Raw genomic sequence first — 19,286 nt, forward strand, 5'->3', positions numbered from 1 at the left:
TGCAGCACCTAACTTCCTGCGTCCTCCTGCATGTTACTACTCATCTATTATGTTATTTACGAGGATTCCTTTAATTTTTATTTTTAAAAAAGTATGCCGGCATACACGGGCAAGGAGGAAAAGTTTTTGTGATATTAGTCACATTAGTGATAATGGATTTACCAGTATACTGTGTAATATACAACATATATGAAATTTCACATAAAAGTTATGAATGTGAAGGATATACAATGTATAGCATATACTGACAGTCTACTGACCTTTTAATTCACTGGACATACTGATTTGTGATCTTGTCTAGCTGGATCGGCTACCGCCCTCACGTCTTACAGGCAGTACCAGTGTATTTGGTATATACTAGGAGCAGTAGTATATCTAACAACTTCTGCAGGTAGCTCGCTTCCTCTGTTATTCACTTCCTCAAAGCTTTCAGCTATCTCCACCCCACAGCCACTTTGCCTCCACCCTCCTCTCTCACAAGCAGTTTGGCTTTCTCTTCCTCCTCCCTCCCTTCTTCCTCCCCTTTAGTATAACTCACTGGTGTGTCCTGAAGCAACGTCCTACTGACCACGTACGTTCTCTCGCCGTGTATTAAGGCTATGTTCCCACAATGTCTTTTATAGGCAAAATAACGTCCGTTGTTTTGCATAAAAAGACATCGTGGGAACATAGCCTAAGGGATAATATATTTAGCATGTGTTAGGAGAAGAATAGATTAAATGGTGTCACTAAATGAATAGTATAACATAACTGGTCGCTTTAGCTGGAATGCTAGAAACCATACAGTTTAGTGCAAATATATATATATATATATATATATATATATATTATAATATAAATATATATTATGTATATGTATACGGGGAAGATTTATCAAACATGGTGTAAAGTGAAACTGGCTCAGTTGCCCCTAGCAACCAATCAGATTCCTCCTTTCATTTTCCAAAGAGTCTGTGAGGAATGAAAGGTGGAATCTGATTGGTTGCTAGGGGCAACTGCGCCAGTTTCACTTTACACCATGTTTAAAAAAACTCTCATGTAGTTTGTATGTGTCATTCTTTTACCAGGATGGGGGTCCATAGACATACATGTACATGAATACAAGCAAACACATGCCAGCCACATACCTGTTTATAACAGAGCCCCATAACAGTGGCTTTTACTTGTACAGCTAAGCAGCCATATATATGACAAGCTAAAATGCTATGTGTGATCTGACACCTTCTGCAGAAACAAAAAGCATTACTTACCTATCTTTCCCAGTTTTGAAACTACCAAAAATCCATTTGTTTTGGGGGTCTTCGTTCTGTATTGTGTGGTTTTACTTCCTGGTTGAGCAGTTGTACACAGCACAGAATGCAATGCTTTCCCTAAGCTGTTTATCCGAGTCCTCCACCCTGCCTATTCCTCGCACCAATTCTGTTGCAGAACATCTAGGCTGTGTTCACACATTGCAGTTTCATTGTGTTACTGAATTATTTGCAGTACTATATCATTTCTTTGTGGTCCCACCCATACAACACACAGTTACTACCTGTAACACCACACAACACACAGTTACTACCTGTAACGCCACACAACACACTGTATTCTCTCCCTGTAACACCACACAGCACACTGTATTCTCTACCTGTACCACCACACAGGGCTGTATTCTCTACCTGTAACACCACACAGCACGCTGTATTCTCTACCTGTAACACCACACAGCACGCTGTATTCTCTACCTGTAACACCACACAGCACGCTGTATTCTCTACCTATAACGCCACACAACACGCTGTATTCTCTACTTGTAACACCACACAGCACGCTGTATTCTCTACCTGTAACACCACACAGCACACTGTATTCTCTCCCTGTAATACCACACAGCACGCTGTATTCTCTACCTGTAACACCACACAGCACACTGTATTCTCTCCCTGTAATACCACACAGCACACTGTATTCTCTACCTGTAACACCACACAGCACACTGTTACTATTTGTAATGCTGATATTGGACTGGCAGTGACGGCTCTGATCCTCTCTGCCGTTTAGCATCATTTAGTTGTGTTACTGCATCATTTTTGTGAATACACTGCTGTACTGCAATGAAACTCCAACATGTATGAACACTGCCCTAATTTCACAGCAGAGTTTTGTGACTCTGCAGCACCTGCTTCTGGCCGTTCAGAGATGGTGAATCACTCAGGGGATTGGGGGATCCAGCCAAGCCTTCTGTGACATCACGCCCTTCCCCCTGTCTGCATCATCAGCCTGTGCCTAGCAAACACACACAATGGGGGAGATTTATCAATCTGGTGTAAAGTGAAACTGGCCCAGTTGCCTCTAGCAACCAATCAGATTCCACCTTTCATTTATCACAGATTCTTTAAAAAATGAAAGGTGGCATTTGATTGGTTGCTAGGGGCAACTGAGCAAGTTCTACATCAGTTTAACAAATCTTCCCCAATGTCTTTGTCCCCTAAGGTAGGAGAGCAGGAGACAATGTGAATTGGCTCAGGGGCCATTTTTCTTCACTTCCTGTATTTCAATCAGCTACCAGTGTGGCAGAACAGCACAGATATGGTAATACATTGTATAGACATCTGAATAACTTTTAATAGAAAACAAGTTTTCCTTACCTGATGTTCCCCTTTAAGCCCCTATTACACAGGGCGATCAGCTGGAGCAAGCAAGTGCCGACCTGTCAGGTCAGTGCCCATTTGCTCCTTGTTCCCCGCTCGCTGCCAGCGTTATTACACACATCAACAGCAAGAGGGTAAGTGTGTGTGTGTGGGGGGGGGGCGCAGGAGCACATGTCATCCGCGGCAGGTCCCGGCTATCAGTGATAGCTGGGGACCAGCCCAACCCTATAGATACTGCGGTCAGCACGACCGCAACATCTATTGGACTTCTGACAGAGAATTCTCCCTCTACAGAGGGAGAATTCTCTGTCCGCTGTCCATTGGTGCTCTGCGAAGTGATCGCAAAGCCTCTATGATAGCCACGGAAACCGGAAGCCTCAGGCTTTCGGTTTCCTGGCTACGGAAGCCGGCGGGGGGAGGGAAGGCTGGGTGCGTGGGGACGTGAGCTCTGCCCCCTCCCCTCTCTCCCCTGCCGCTGTCACAAGATTGTAACAGCGGCAGGGGACAGAGAAGAGAGGGCAGACATAGGGACAATAGCTTATAGGATCATTATGATCCCATAAGCTGATGTCCTAAAACAACCTGGGAATTGATGCATCAATGACCCCAGGTCGTGAAAGCAATAATCTAGTCACTATTTGTGGATCCGTTTTTTTGTTAATCGCATTTGTAAAAATATGGATCCCATAGGGTCCTATCAGTATGTCCGTGGAAGAATTTCATTCCACACTAGGGCCTGTCCTCTTTTTTTGACGATACGGATTACAGCCCTCTACACACCTATAGATATGTCAATGCCATTGACATACATTGATCCTGTTTTTTGTCCGCAATTACGGACGTGTGAATAGAGCCTAACAAGCTGAAAGTGTAATATAAATATGAGACTCTCTTACCGATTCTATGCCAAGATATATAACATACACCAATGCGTACAAGCCAGGGGTATGGCAAAAGGATCCTCTTTTCATACCACAATCAGCCCCTATGCTCTCCTGGTGCATATAAAATGTATTTGGTATATACCATGTGTTAACATAGCCTTACAGTGTAGCCTATTCTCCCTTTGGTGCCATACAATATGTTGCATTGATAACCACAATTTCCAATGACCAAGAATCCAACAAAAAATTGAGAAAATTATTTTGTGAAATATTCACTTATTTATTAATTGATTGTTTAATCAGGCATCACCTGCTAATATTTTTTTTCCATTGGATATTTGCTGTAAACTCCACATAGTGGCTCCTATCTGCATTGTTTAGAAATAGTAAAATAGGTATTAACTAATATAAAATCAACAAGGTCAGCGTCACATGACTGCTTTGTCCGTGTGATTTCAGGTACAAACAGGTGTCAAACTCAAGCCCTTCAGCTGTTGCAAAACTACAATTCCCATCATGCCTGGACAGCCAAAGCTAAAGCTTTGGCTGCCCAGGCATGATGGGAATTGTAGTTTTGCAACAGCTGGAGGGTCTAAGTTTGACACCCTTGGGTACAGCTCCATCTTATGGACCTGGATCACGTGCTGGCTCCATCCTGTGATCCAAGCCGTGCGACTTATAACAACGCGTAAAAAACTACTAAAATATGCATATGATGTATGTCGTGCTAAAATACTAAAGTGCACATTTACAATAGTGCAACAATATGCACCTGAAATGGTTAACCCTGTTTTACAATTACGTAATTCATTACATATAGCATAGCAATATACACAGAAAAAGTGCACAGTGGTGTAAAAATGAAATCACATATAATCCTGAGGTTAATCATCCAGAGTATATGCAAAAAGACGCATTTCCTTCATTAGGCAGTGAATACAACATAAAGCATTGCAAACGCTTTGTCAAGTCTTTCAGTAGTGTGACCATCGGCTGTAGTAGCTGTGCAACATGGGAAACCCTCCATCATAGGTCTATTTTCTCTTCATAGGGGCAGACGCACGCAGCTCTTTGGCTTTCCATGTACGGTTTACACCCCAGGTGTATGACAGCGTCAAATAGAAGCGCCACTGTAGATTCACAAGCTGGGGGGAGAGAGTAAGAACATTAGTAGATAGGTAAGAATACAGAGACATCTACAAAGCTTAGAATATAATATGGTCAAGGCCTACTAAGAATTCTGCTGGTTTCCAGTTACAAAAGTTCACCCCCACCTCCCCCCAAAAATTCTTGCAAATCAATGGTGCTGCAAAGCGCCAAAGATTTGTAATTTACTTCTATTAAAAAAGTCTTCCAGTACTTATCAGCTGCTTTATGTCCTGCAGGAAGTGGCATATTCTTTCCAGTCTGACACAGTGCTCTCTGCTGCCACCTCTGTCCATGTCAGGGACTGTCCACAGCAGTAACAAATCCCCATAGAAAACCTCTGTGGAGATGCCCTCTCGTGACGAATTATTGGTCGGAGGTTTCAGATTTGATTGTCGAGATCTTTAAATATCCAATTCCCATCACACCTCAATTAGTACTGCTTGGTCTAGGAATACAGCACATTGTGCCTCCACACAGGATATTATTTTAAATAATAAATTATTAAATTTATAATAATAAATTAAAAAATTTAGAGAGATGTGGTCGTTATGGACATCTAGTCCACGTTTTCACCTTAGTTTTCTGTTTATTTTCTTATCTGTTTTCTGAATAAGCTATAATTACATATACGATGATATCACATACAGACTCACTATATCCTCATGCATATTTTGATAGACATGCTATCTTAAACATGTTACGTTATTGTTAACTTTACCTTAGCTATATTTCTTATTCCATTTGTGAAAACTGTTTTATCTGTTGTACTTTCGATATACTCTTGTTATACTTTTGTTTGCCAAACTTTACTTTTGTTTGCAAAAAAAAAAAAAAAATTTATTGACAAAAATTCAATAAAATATATTGAAACAGAAAACCTCTCCTGCTCTCCAGACTGGAAATAATATTACTTCATGCAGGACATTCAGCAGCTGATAAGTACTGGAAGACGACATTTTGTAATAGAAGTAAATTACAAATCTCAGAGCACAAGTTGATTTGAAAGAAAAATTTTTGGGGTGAACTCCCTCTTTAAGTGGATTCAAAAGGAATCAGAAGTGTAAGTGCTTGCTTTATAGTTGCCATTCTTATGGAATCCACTTCTGGCTTTGGCCTAGAAGATTCGCAGTTGTGCACTGATCACCTCTTCCATGCCTCTCTTTTAGGTCAGGGTGAACTGCCTCAAAGCAGAGACGCTTTTGTTTGATGGGTGATGCTGCCACCTGCTGGCTGTACTTTCAGTTTATACATAGAAACAAAAGACTGTCACCAGAAAAGGACTACCTGGTCTATCTAGTCCACCCTAATATTAATTTTCCTAATTTTTATGTTAGGGTAGATACAGTATATTTATCCCAGGTATGTTTAAATTCAGTTAGGCTGGGTTCACACTATGTTTAATGCATCTGGTTTTGGAAAAAAAACTGATGGAAAAATGGATGTAATTGTGTGCATCCGTTTTGATTCGTTTTCCCATTGACTTCCATTAAAAAAAAAAAAAAAAAAAAGGATCAAATTGCTTTGCTTTGATTTGTTTTTTTTCATCAGTTTTTTTGCAAAAACGGATGGGGAAAAAAAAAAACGGATGAAAAACAGAGTGTAAACCCAGCCTTAATGTTGATTTCAGTCACATCTGTTCGAAGTTGGTTCCAAGTACTTACTACTCTTTAAAGGGGAACTCCGGCAAATGAACTGGTGTCAGAAATTTATGGTGCGTTTATACAGACAGACTTATCTGACAGACTAAGTCAGGAATGGATTTAAGAAGAGAAATGTCTTTCCTTTATGACCTGATCTCTGTTTATAGTCTGTTCCTGGCTTTGTAGTCCAGTTAGGTACAGCGGTCTGGCATTACTCTATCATTGTTTGTGGCATCCGTAGAAGCATGGTCCCACGTGCGAAACAGCTGTAATGAATCTATGATCACAAGGGCTCTGGCGTTCCCGTTCACTGCTGCACATGGCGTGGATGTTTTAATGAAGATTTAATAAAGAATTTTGTATTTTTAACTGTGAGTGCCCTCTTTACAATTTCTCTTTTTTCATTGATGTTCCTGGCTTTGGCTTTAAAGCAACTCTGTACCCACAATCTGACCCCCCTAAACCACTTGTACCTTCGGATAGCCGCTTTTAATCCAAGATCTGTCCTGCGGTCCTTTCGGCAGGGGATGCAGTTATTGTCCTAAAAAACAACTTTTAAACTTGCAGCCCCGTGCCCAACGGCCGTGGCCTAGATTGTGTATGCATTAGGCTGGTACAACATCTCTGTCCCTCCTCATCATTAGTAGTGATGAGCGAATACTGTTCGATCGAATAGATATTCGATCGAATAGTAAGGTATTCGATCTATCGAATATTATCAAATAGTTCGCTGAATATTCGATAAATATTCGATAAGCGTTCAAATCCCCCAGCTTCCGGTTTTTACCTCCAAATGGTCGAATAGATGTTTTTCAATAATCGAATACTTGTTCCCATAGACTTTAATGGGATCGAATATTCGGGAGATAGTCGTATGAGAGATTAAAGATTTGTTCGGAAGATTAAAGATCTGTCAGATAAATCTCTCTGTGTAAACGCATCATTAGAGAGATTTTTAAATGAAAGTATATTACAAATCTCAAGTCTTCCAGTACTTATCAGCTGTTGTGTGTCCTAGAGGAAGTGGTGTATTCTCTCCAGTCTGACACCTTGCTCTCTGCTGCCACCTCTGTCCATGTCAGGAACTGTCCAGAGCAGTAGAGGCTTTTTTTTTTTAAAGACATGCTTTCTATAGAGATTTGCTACTGCTCTGGACAGTTCCTGACATGGACAGAGGTGGCAGCAGAGAGCACTGTGTCAGACTGGAGAGAATACACCACTTCCTGCAGGACATACAGCAGCTTATAAGTACTGGATTTTTAAATAGAAGTTAAAAAAACTTTCTGAAGCCAGTTGATTTTAAATGTTTCAAATTGCTTTAGTTTGTAGCTCCATTTTTTTTTTTTTCAAAAGAATGTACCAGCAGATACATTGCTTTATTTTTTTTTTTACATAAATGGATAGGTGTTGGTCTATTCCCAAACACTGGCTCGGCATGAAGCACTGGGGGACAGGCCCGCCGGCCCCCAGTGTGACAAAAACCCCCTCCCCTCTGGGACGCGGCTCCATTGATTCTAATGGAGCCGCGCCACACTAAGGGCCGGGGGGCCTGTCCCCCAGTGCTTCATGCCGGGCCAGTGTTTGGGAATAGACTGGTACAATCACTTTAATGCTCACTATACAAGTAGCCTCACCTTGAACACTCTCGGAAATGCCAAGCGTTTTCTGTACATCTCGGCAAATTTTGGAGAGGCAGCTCTGAAACTGCTCATCACAGTCACTCTTCATGTTACCACAAGTGTCATAGCAGCGATCGTGCTGGTTACAACACCTTGTCATGGAGGGGATTCCAACGTCAAACTGAAAGAAGAGAAACATGATGTCCATGTTAAACAAGTTTGTTTCTTTTTCAACTTAAAAGTGTAACTGTAATTTAAATGTCACTTTGTAGAAAAACAATCAAGTATGAATAGTTCAAGCAATTTTAAGAAACGTTGTAATAGGTTTTATTAAGCCAAAGAGTTTCCTTCTGTACTCAAAAAACAGTTTTCCTACCTCCCGCCCCCCACTTCTGGATAAGAATGTTTTCTGTGTTCATTATGCTCTATGGAGAGAGGAGGGGCTGAGGGGCTGAGGGGCATGAGTGAGCACGGAGAGGAGAAAAGGCAGCCCTGCAAAGCATATCATCCTTCAATCTTATCTCACCAAGCTTCTCAGAAAAGCAATGACCTTTCTGACCTTTGAATCCAGTGTTTTATGTGGCCAGACAGTCTCCAAACAGTACAGCTACTTGTCTCCTCTTTTTGCTCACTCATCTAGGTTATAGTTATAATACACTCAGCAAACTAGCCTTCAATTTGCTTCTCTGTAATGAAGATGACTTTGCCTGATAATGCACAGATAAGAAGAAGTGTGTGTTTGTGGGGGGGGAGGGGACGGGGTTGGGGTGGTGGTTGGTGTTCTTTTGCCTAATAAAACTTATTACAGAGTTTCTTCAATTCTGCAAAAAATAAAAAAAATGAGTGTTACACTTTAAGACCCAAATATTATTCTTTGGCTGTGTGCATGAATTAGTTTTTTTGTTTTTTTTAAATCTTGAAAAAAATACTGTTGCAAAATACTGCTGTGTATTTGTGACCTTAGTGCTTTCACACAAGCGTATTATTCATCAGTATTCTGCCCCTTTTTTGTCAGTAATATGGACATACTGTATAACATACATGTGTACTGTAAAAATGCCAGAAAAAAAAACTTTTAAGACAGATCAAAAGTTTTGGTTGGAGGTCACGCCGCAGATGATGAGGAGAGTGAGGCGGGAGAAGTACAAACTTTTGAGATGTCCCTAGGACGCCTTTTTTTTTAATAAAGAATTTAACATTTTCAAGTAAAAGGACAGGTATTCTTTTAGGGTACGTTCACACGTACTGGATCCGCAGTGAGATCCGCTGCGCATCCTGTACTGTGAAGGTGAATGGGTCCCATACATGCAGGGGATCCGCTGCTTGTATGGGACCCGGCCCCTTTATCCCCCCCGCTGCCGGCTGGCCGCAGCCCGGAGCATACATTACCTGCTCGGCGCTGCGGCTGTGTGTGACGCTCCCGGCTCCCCTCGCTCCCTATCAGCCAATCAGGCAGCGAGGGGAGTCGGGAGCATCACACACAGCTGTGGCGCTGAGCAGGTAATGTATGCTCGGGGCTGCGGGGGGTTGAAGGGGCCGGGTCCCATACACGTAGCGGATCCCCTGCGTGTATGGGACCCATTCACCTTCACAGTACAGGATCCACAGAGGGTCTCACTGCGAATTAAGGTACTTACATGAAATCCAAACACAGGGGATCCACATCCATTAGGCGGTGCATGTTTATATCCGTAGCGGGGAAGCGGCTTGGACCCTGTGGATGAAAACAAGATCAAATACACTCACATCATGTCTAGCAGAGATAGTTGGACTGACTTACAGAAAGACACACAACTCATAAAATCAGTGCATTTGGGTCTAATAGAAAATTCAAGTAGCTGTGCGCATTGTTTGGCATTCTACATTAATAAGTGTGTCTAAAATCAAAACAGCATGAAAGTAATGTCAGGTTTTTGTTTTTTTTAAGCAAAAAGTCACAGATCGCTGGCACCAGTTGATTTAAAGGGGTATTCCAGCAATAAACCTGCTTGGCACAAAGATATCTGATGCACTCTGTGGTTCGCAGTCACTGACCTGATAAAGGTTCATCCCTCCTGATAATAGATCTGTGCTTTGCAGATGAACCATGATACATTATCTAAGTAACATCTTTATGTACATGTAAGTAGACAAGTCCGGACCGTCTTCCGTAACTAAGCGTAGCTCTGCCAGCAGTAATAATGTACCGATCGATACAAGCATCAAGACCATTTACAGACGGTGAGTATTACAGTCTACAGATGTGATCAGTGGGTTCAGTCTCACTTCCATCCAAGGATGACAGGACCGATCCACCTATCACATCTTCAACATGGATGCAAGCTAAAGAGAGCTAAGCACGTACGTTCTGGGCGATGGTTCACACAGAAAATTTTACATCTTGGAAAAAAAATACACAGCAGGAACAACCGTTACCGGAGTCCCTACTCCCCCTTATTTCTTACAACGCCACTGCAGGGAAAGTAAAAATTTATGAAAATTTAAGAGAAATGTTTAATATGCTGTTACATATTTGTTATGCTGCCCCCTGGTGTTCTTTTGTTTCCCCTCTTAAAACGTCCATCTAATGTGTTCAGTGTTGGTGGTCACACATGCTCAGTAAGGACTCTATTAAACAGGACGAATATCAGGCTGATTCGGGCAGATAATGCCCCGTGTAATAAAGACAACTATCAGCCTAGGATCCGATCATAGCCTGGTTATCTTTCAGAAAGTTTAAAAATCAGCTGATGCAACTTAAGAAAAAAAATAAATAAAAATAAAGCTATACCTTACCTCTTCACACTCCCTGGTGTCCTTCCAGCTTCTCCCTTCATCCACTACTGAAGTTTCTGAAGTATCTCTGGTCAGCCAATCACTATCCTCAGCTCTGTCCTGCCTTGCCCAGTGATTGGCTGAGCACTTGTCACTTCAGAGACGTCTCAGAAGTGCCAGCAGCGGCTGCAGAAAATGGGGGGAGAGGGTGGAAGGAAGCGTGGAGAAAGTATAGAATTATCATTTTCTATATATGCAGCAAGAGCTGCATGGACACTGCTAACATATATATATATATATATATATATATATACACATATACACACATACATACATACACACACACACTCACCGGCCACTTTATTAGGTACACCTGTCCAACTGCACGTTACCACTTAATTTCTAATCAGCCAATCACATGGCGGCAACTCAGTGCATTTAGGCATGTAGACATGGTCAAGACAATCTCCTGCAGTTCAAACCGAGCATCAGTATGGGGAAGAAAGGTGATTTGAGGCCTTTGAACGTGGCATGGTTGTTGGTGCCAGAAGGGCTGGTCTGAGTATTTCAGAAACTGCTGATCTACTGGGATTTTCACACACAACCATCTCTAGGGTTTACAGAGAATGGTCCGAAAAAGAAAAAACATCCAGTGAGCGGCAGTTCTGTGGGCGGAAATGCCTTGTTGATGCCAGAGGTCAGAGGAGAATGGGCAGACTGGTTCAAGCTGATAGAAAGGCAACAGTGACTCAAATAGCCAACCGTTACAACCAAGGTAGGCAGAAGAGCATCTCTGAACGCACAGTACCTCCAACTTTGAGACAGATGGGCTACAGCAGCAGAAGACCACACCGGGTGCCACTCCGCTCAGCTAAGAACAGGAAACTGAGGCTACAATTTGCACAAGCTCATCGAAATTGGACAGTAGAAGATTGGAAAAACGTTGCCTGGTCTGATGAGTCTCGATTTCTGTTGTGACATTCGGATGGTAGGGTCAGAATTTGGCGTCAACAACATGAAAGCATGGATCCATCCTGCCTTGTATTAACGGTTCAGGCTGGTGGTGGTGGTGTCATGGTGTGGGGAATATTTTCTTGGCACTCTTTGGGCCCCTTGGTACCAATTGAGCATCGTTGCAACGCCACAGCCTACCTGAGTATTGTTGCTGACCATGTCCATCCCTTTATGACTACAATGTACCCAACATCTGACTTTCAGCAGGATAATGCGCCATGTCATAAAGTTAGAATCATCTCAGACTGGTTTCTTGAACATGACAATGAGGTCACTGTACTCCAATGGCCTCCACAGTCACCAGATCTCAATCCAATAAAGCATCTTTGGGATGTGGTGGAACGGGAGATTCGCATCATGGATGTGCAGCCGACAAATCTGCGGCAACTGTGTGATGCCATCATGTCACTATGGACCAAAATCTCTGAGGAAGCTTCCAGCACCTTGTTGAATCTATGCCACACAGAATTGAGGCAGTTCTGAAGGCAAAAGGGGGTCCAACCCGTTACTAGCATGGTGTACCTAATAAAGTGGCCGGTGAGTGAGTGTGTGTGTGTATATTATATATATATATATAGGGCCACACAATAGGTTCAGTAAGAGAATGCCATGTAATAATATCTGGATTCTTTGAGAGATAAGAGGAGAGATTCCTGATACTCTACAGACAATTGGAACCAGCACACTAGAGGCAGCTTCTTCCCATCAGCACTGGAAACATTAGGTGGACGTTCTGAATTGGAATCAAAAGAACAGCAGGTGGCGCAATAACAAGTACAGTGGTACCTTGGTTTAAGAGTAACCTGGATTGAGAGCGTTTTGCAAGAAGAGCTCACAGTTTTTCAAAATTGTTACTTGGTATAAGAGCATTGCTTTGGTGTAAGAGCTCCCTGTACTGGGTGGGAGGCGAGTGGGGGAGGGGCATGGTCTGCATAGCGGGGTCTACAGCCCTGTACTCTGACCCAGGAAGTCTCCCTCACGTTCCAAATCATAGCAGCTCCACTTCAGGCTGGGGCTTGCATCAGGGGACAGGACTGTGGAGGTAATCTCTCCATTAAGTTGCTGCACAATTACCACTCCATGTGAGAGGTATAGTGTTAGCACCAGAGAGATGTATACATCGGGGGACCCCCCCCCATTTTTGCAATCAAAATGCGGAGTTGCACATAGCAACCAATCATCGCGCCGCTTTCATTTTCTATACGGCACTGGAAACCTTAAACACGGACTCTGATCAGATCCTGTTATCTCAATGGTCAATTGATTTTATGAGTCATAAGAGCAAGAAGAATAAACTGCAATCCCCTGGGGGCACGGCTACATTTATGGTGTAATAAAGGCACGGGATCTCATCCTCCGAAGCTATGAGCTCATGCTAAAGCAACGTTGTGAAATGCTGCTGTGTTCCCAGGTAAAGGTTGTAAAGCTTCATCACACCCTGTACCCTAATGTGATGAGCTCACCCAATCCTGCAGGATCCCCTGGGGTCACAGCACAGTGTGGGAAAATATATGGCTGACAGGCTCATACACTTAGATAAGCTGGTGTCATTTCGCAATGGAATGGTAGTCGCCTATGCTTCTCAGTAACTGTATATGTGTAGCATACATACCTTATGTTAGTATAGTAACGTACTATCGGTTTTCCAAGTGTTAAAATAAGGGCTTATAGCAGGGATGGGGAACCTTTGGCCCTCCAGCTGTTGCAGAACTACAATTCCCATCATGCCTGGACAGCCAAGGCTTCGCTTTAGCTGTCCGGGCATGATGGGAATTGTAGTTTTGCAACAGCTGGAGGGCCAAAGGTTCCCCTCCCCTGCTATAAGCCGTAAAATATACAAATAAACAAACTAAATAAGGTTCAGGAGGGAAGTGTTTTTAGAAAAAAACTGAACTCAAGAACAAGAGGACACAGTGAGAGGTTACTGGGTGAAAGCTCAGAAGCAACGTATGAAAATTTTAGTTTACTGAAAGAGTAGTTGATGCTTGGAACAAACTTCCAGAAGATATGGTAGATAAATCTACAATAAGGTCCCGTTCACACTGAGCAAGAAGTGCGGAATTCCCACCGTGGTCAGTGTCCTGCTTTGAGTGAATGAGAGGGCGCGCGCGTCCGCTTCCTCCCCTCTCTGCTCGACATGTCACTTCTTTGAGCGGAGAGCAGCGGCAGCAGACGCGTGCGCCCTCTCATTCATTCAAAGCAGGACACTGAGCACGGAGGGAATTCCGCACTTCTTGCTCAGTGTGAATGGGGCCTTACAGAATGTAAACCTGCCTGGTATATACATATATCTATCCCTCAGGCTATGTGCACACTGAAGAATTGTAGAGGAAAGTTTTCTGCTTGAAATTTCTCACCTATTCAGCTCTAGAAGAATAGGAGAAGAATTTGAGCAGAATTTAAAGAGTCACTGTCGTATTTTTTTTTTTTTTGCAGAAATCAATAGTCCAGGCGATTTTAAGAAACTTTGTAATTGGGTTTATTAGCCAAATCTGCCATTATCTGCATGTAAAAAGCCTTTTCCCAGGTCCCCCCCTCCTTCCTCTTTTCCATCCACTCTTAAAAATCTGAAAATTGTGACTTGTTGCAGGAGACGTCCCCTGTCTGCTCTAGGGAGAGGGGAGGGGGGAGGAGGAAGGAGGGAGTTAGCCGGCAGCAGAAAGCAGATAACAGAGGATTACAGGCACGGAGCTGTGTGACAGCTGTAATCCGAGCTCAGACAGGTCACTGGTGACTGTTACAGGAGATATCCCGTGAGGGATTTGTAGATTAACTCTTTGTTGTCCTGTTTTGGTCTTTTCTTTAGCTCTCTCCATAGGAAAACAATGAAGACAGGGGGGAGAGCTTCAGACTGCTTTTTCATGATAAAAATGCATTTTTCGAATAATAAACCCAATTACAAAGTTTCTTAAAATCGCCTGGACTATTGATTTCTGCAAAAAAAAAAAAAAAAATTCACGACAGTGACACTTTAAGCCCCCATTGACCTCTATAGGATTCCTCTAGCAGAACCCGCTCAAAGAATTGACATGTCAATTCTTTGGCCCAGTTCACACTGAGCAAAACAGGCAGAATTGAAGAGGAAAGTTTACTGACTGAAATTCTGGCCTACTCATTTTGCACGTAATTCTGCAGAATTACGTGCAAAATCAGTACGCCAGAATTTCAGTCAGTAAACTTTCCTACTCAATTTTGCCTGTTTTGCTCAGTGTTAAATCCTTTTTAAATTCAACGCAGAAATGGAGCGGAAATGGCGCTGAATATTTACAAGGTGTAAAATTGAATCTCCATTGATTTTCAATGGGATCCGCTGGCAGAATCCACCCAAAGAATTGACATGTTAATGTGAATTGAAAGCGCATCCGTGGCAGAATTTTCGGCACAATTCCGCAGTGTGAACAGTACAGTGGAAATCCCATTGAAATCAACAGGAAATCAATCTGCAGTTATTTTTCAGGCGGAATTTTGAGGGGAATGGGTGGAAAATTGAGGCGGATTACGCTCGAAATTCTGTCTGTTTTGCTCATTGTGAACTGGGCCTTTGCTCTGAAATTCTGCAGTATTAACAACAGAGTGGAAATCCCTTTGACCACAATGGGACATTGCTCTGTCCATATTTTACGGGAGGAATTTCAAGCTGAAATAAGAGCGGATTCCTCTTAACGGGGTAGTGCGGCGTTTCAAAATTATTCACTAAATAACACACATTACGAAGTTATACAACTTTGTAATGTATGTTATGTTAGTGAATGGCCCCCTTCCCCGTGTTCCCCCGCACGTGTACCCGGAAGTACAGTAATGCTCAGCCAATCGTGGCTGAGCAGCTGATGACGGGGCATAGGGGGCCGGCGTGAGGGACAGATGGAGCGGTTCGGCCGACCTCCCGAAGATGACATCATTGTCCCAAGATGGCGGACGGGGGTCGACACGGATCAGGTGAGTTTAGCGCACTACACTTCCGTGGGTGGGGGAAAACACGGGGAAGGGGGCCATTCACTAACATAACATACATTACAAGTTTTATAACTTTTTAATGTGTGTTATTTAGTGAATAATTTTGAAACGCCGCACTACCCCTTTAAATTCCTCACCTTTTCCTCAGTGTGCACATACCCTAAGATTATAAGACGGGGAATACTAAAAGGGCAGACTAGATGGACCAGGGGGGCTTTTTCTGCTGACAATCTTCTTGGTTTCTACATAAACTTTTCAAGACACCACAGTCAGGCCTGGGCTACATTGGTACAGCTGCAGGACACAGGAGCACAGAGTCAAAACTTTTCTGAAACATTTTCCTGTTTTGCACCTATTTTGGGTGCGAGGCATTTATATTTTGTTTTGCCCCCCAAATATATATATTTATAATTTTTGGTGCAAAAATAATCACTTTAGGACTATGTTAACGCACAGTTAACGCATCATAAACATCGATGATGCGGTGGCGGCCATACAAGCGCTGCAGCCCCTTCTAACAGCTGATAGCGAGGAGTGCCTGGCGTTGGACCTCCATCTATGGGCGGAGGGGGCACAGCAAGGGCGACGGGCGGAGGGGGCACAGCAAGGGCGACGAGCGGAGGGGGCACAGCAAGGGCGACGAGCGGAGGGGGCACAGCAAGGGCGACGAGCGGAGGGGGCACAGCAAGGGCGACGAGCGGAGGGGGCACAGCAAGGGCGACGAGCGGAGGGGGCACAGCAAGGGCGACGAGCGGAGGGGGCACAGCAAGGGCGACGAGCGGAGGGGGCACAGCAAGGGCGACGAGCGGAGGGGGCACAGCAAGGGCGACGAGCGGAGGGGGCACAGCTGAGAGTTGTGGAGATATTGTTACGCTGAGGGGGCGCTGAGCCTGTCTTCCATGAACATGAAGAAAACGGCGCTGAGCGGGGGAAATCAGGCAGCGTTTTGATAAACGGACGGGGTCACCACGGCGGCAGGGTAACAGGAAGTTTCCGTTCTGTGATGGCACATTGGCTTTTAGGTCTGTATGATAAGGATGACATGAGCTGCCAGTGCGGCCAATAACACTCCACTGTAGTAAAATATCCCAGTATTATAACCTGAGGCTCCCAGAGAAAAGACCCCCAGTAACCCCAGTCAGTGACTACAGCCTCATTCACACCAGCGCGGTTCTTACCATCGCGGCATTTATACTGGCACAGCCCGTCCTCTCCCCCCAGCAGGTCCAGCGCAGCGTTCAGGTACATGTCTATCTTGTGGACCCCGTTCCTGATGGTCTTCAGCGTCATCCTCCAGTCCGGGGTCTCTGGCTGCCGATGGGACTGCTGCTCCCCACAGCTGACAGCCAGGAGGGCCGGGAGCAGCAGCGCGCACAGCGGGGACCAGGGGCTCATGGCCGGCTAGTGAGGAGCAGCTGAGCGCTGTGAGCTCCGCACTACATCCAGCACAGGCAGCAGGAGTCCGGCTCAGGAGTCACACAGCAGCGGTATCGCACCACTCATCATAACAGCTGTCAGCAGCGCCGCTACCTGCTCGTGACGTCATCACTGGGGGACTTGCCATGCGCAGCTCACAGCGCCCTCGTGTGTACACAGGGGGAGGGGCATGAGGAGACGGGGGCGGTGACATTCAGCACGAGAAGGTGTGGGCGTGTCCGGGGAGACAGTGCGGCTCTACTGCGGAGGGTGTGAACTGTGCTGTACGAGCCGCCAACTCATTCTACGCCAGACTAGAGTTTTTGTTTATTCCCCTCAGTGTTACTTACACCCAGTACTACCCTGTTCTTTCCATACAAGTCATGTTAGGGGTGGACACAGACTGCATAAGGTCCCTGCCCTTCATAACCAAACCACGCCCCCACAGGGGCACAGATGGGTCTGTACTGTATGGGGGCGCAGAGGGGTCTGTACAGTATGGGGGCGCAGAGGGGTCTGTACTGTATGCAGGGGCGGTCTTGGCATTTCTGGGGCCCCAAGCGAAGTTATGTCTGCCCCCCCCTCGTCACGCGTTCCAAAACAATAGACCGCTGTGTGTTGGCCCCAGTAGTATATACCCCTTGTGCGCTACCGCCATTAATATATACTCCTTGTGTGCTGCCCCCAATAGTATATACCCCCCTTCCCCCAGTAGTATATACCCCTTGTTTGCTTCCCCCAGTAGTATATAGACCCCTGTGCGTTCCCCCAGTTATATAAAGCCCCCCGTGTGCTCCCCCAGAAGTATATAGACCTCCTGTGTGCTGCCCCAGTTGTATATAGACCCCCTGTGTGCTGCCCCCAGTTGTATATACCCCCTGTGTGCTCCCCCACTAGTATATAGGCCCCCTGTGTGCTCCCTCAGGGGTATTTAGCCCCCCTGTGTGCTCCCCCACTTGGATATAGACCTCGTGTGTGCTCCCCCACTTGGATATAGACCCCCTGTGTGCCCCACCAGTATTATATAGACCACTTGTGTGCTGCCCCAGTAGTATACAGCCCCCTGTGTGCTCCCCCAGTTATATATAGACCACCTGTGTGCCTCACAAGTAGTATATAGACCCCCTGTATGTTCCCCCAGTAGTATATAGACCCCCTGTGTGCCCCACCAGTAGTATATAGACTCCTGTGTGCTCCCCCAGTAGTATATAGCCCCCCTGTGTGCTCTCCCACTTGGATATAGACCTCCTGTGTGCTCTCCAAGTTGTATATAGACTCCTTTCTGCTGCCCCAAGTAGTATATAGACCCCCTGTGTGCTGCCCCCAGTAGTATATGGACCCCTCTGTGAAGCCCCAGTAGTCTAAATCCCCCCTGTGTGCTCCCCCTGTTATATAGCCCCCCTGTGTGCTCCCCCCATTTATATAGACCCCCGATGTGCGCTCCCCCAGTTAAACAGACCCCTGTGTGCTCCCCCTCCCATATAGTATATAACACAATAAAACAAACACTTATACTCACCTGGGTCCGGGCATCTCCTCTTCTCTTCACTCTTGTGGCCGCAGGAAGGGTTTTCCCTGTGATCACAAGAGGCCGCACTCCCCTTGTCCTGGCGCTGATGCTCCAGTGATGTCACTGGAGCGCTGGCACCACAAGGACAAAGCTGCCACTTGTCACCGCAGGGAAAACCCTTCCTGCGGCCACAAGAGTGACTGACAGGAAGGGAGCCAATGTCTCCCGCCCTGTCAGTGCTGCTGCATGTAGCTATGAGCGCTCATTACGAGTGCTCATAGTTACAGTTCAAATGGCAGCAGCGAGCGGGGCAGCGGCCCTGTCCAGCGGTCTTGAGCACAAGAGCGGGGCATGGGGGCCCCAAGCTTTAGCTTGGTGTGCTTGGTGCCAAAAACCGCCACTGTATATCACCACACATATATATATATGGAGATATATGCAAGGGACCCCCCTTTGAATAGAAGGGGACACACACGGAATTGCGCCCCCCCCCCCCCCCGTTTTATTATAGGCAGGTGTATGTATGTCACATGGTATGTTCCTGTTGGTCTCTCTCCCCCCTTTTTCTCCCCCTTCTTGTTTTTACAGATGGTCTTACCATTCCAGATATTTCTGCTGTCAGCTGATGTGCAGCTTGCTGATTGGAGGAGATGGAGAGCGGGAGTTGCAAGTTCTAAAAATAGAAATGAGCAGCGTTATGATTGGCTCAAGCT

General features: G+C 45.0%; 2 protein-coding genes across 2 annotated transcripts in view; both read right to left on the minus strand.

Moving 5' to 3' along the window:
• CASP6 (caspase 6) overlaps positions 1-430 on the minus strand; it is a 38,335-nt gene extending 37,905 nt beyond the window's left edge. Inside the window, exon 1 of the mRNA XM_069978505.1 lies at positions 261-430. Coding sequence (XP_069834606.1) covers positions 261-279 — 19 coding nt within the window. The 5' untranslated portion in view covers positions 280-430. The remainder of the gene's footprint in view (positions 1-260) is intronic.
• A 3,343-nt stretch (positions 431-3,773) lies between these two features.
• On the minus strand, positions 3,774-17,215 carry PLA2G12A (phospholipase A2 group XIIA). Its single transcript, XM_069978506.1, has 4 exons — positions 16,826-17,215; positions 9,563-9,639; positions 7,941-8,106; positions 3,774-4,662 (listed from the first exon to the last, which is right to left on the minus strand). The coding sequence occupies exons 1-4, from the start codon at positions 17,040-17,042 to the stop codon at positions 4,544-4,546; spliced, it is 579 nt and encodes a 192-aa protein (XP_069834607.1). The 5' UTR covers positions 17,043-17,215; the 3' UTR covers positions 3,774-4,543.
• Positions 17,216-19,286: the final 2,071 nt, after the last annotated feature.

This window comes from Dendropsophus ebraccatus, chromosome 7 (assembly GCF_027789765.1).
Source record: "Dendropsophus ebraccatus isolate aDenEbr1 chromosome 7, aDenEbr1.pat, whole genome shotgun sequence".
Taxonomy (NCBI): Eukaryota; Metazoa; Chordata; class Amphibia; order Anura; family Hylidae; genus Dendropsophus; species Dendropsophus ebraccatus.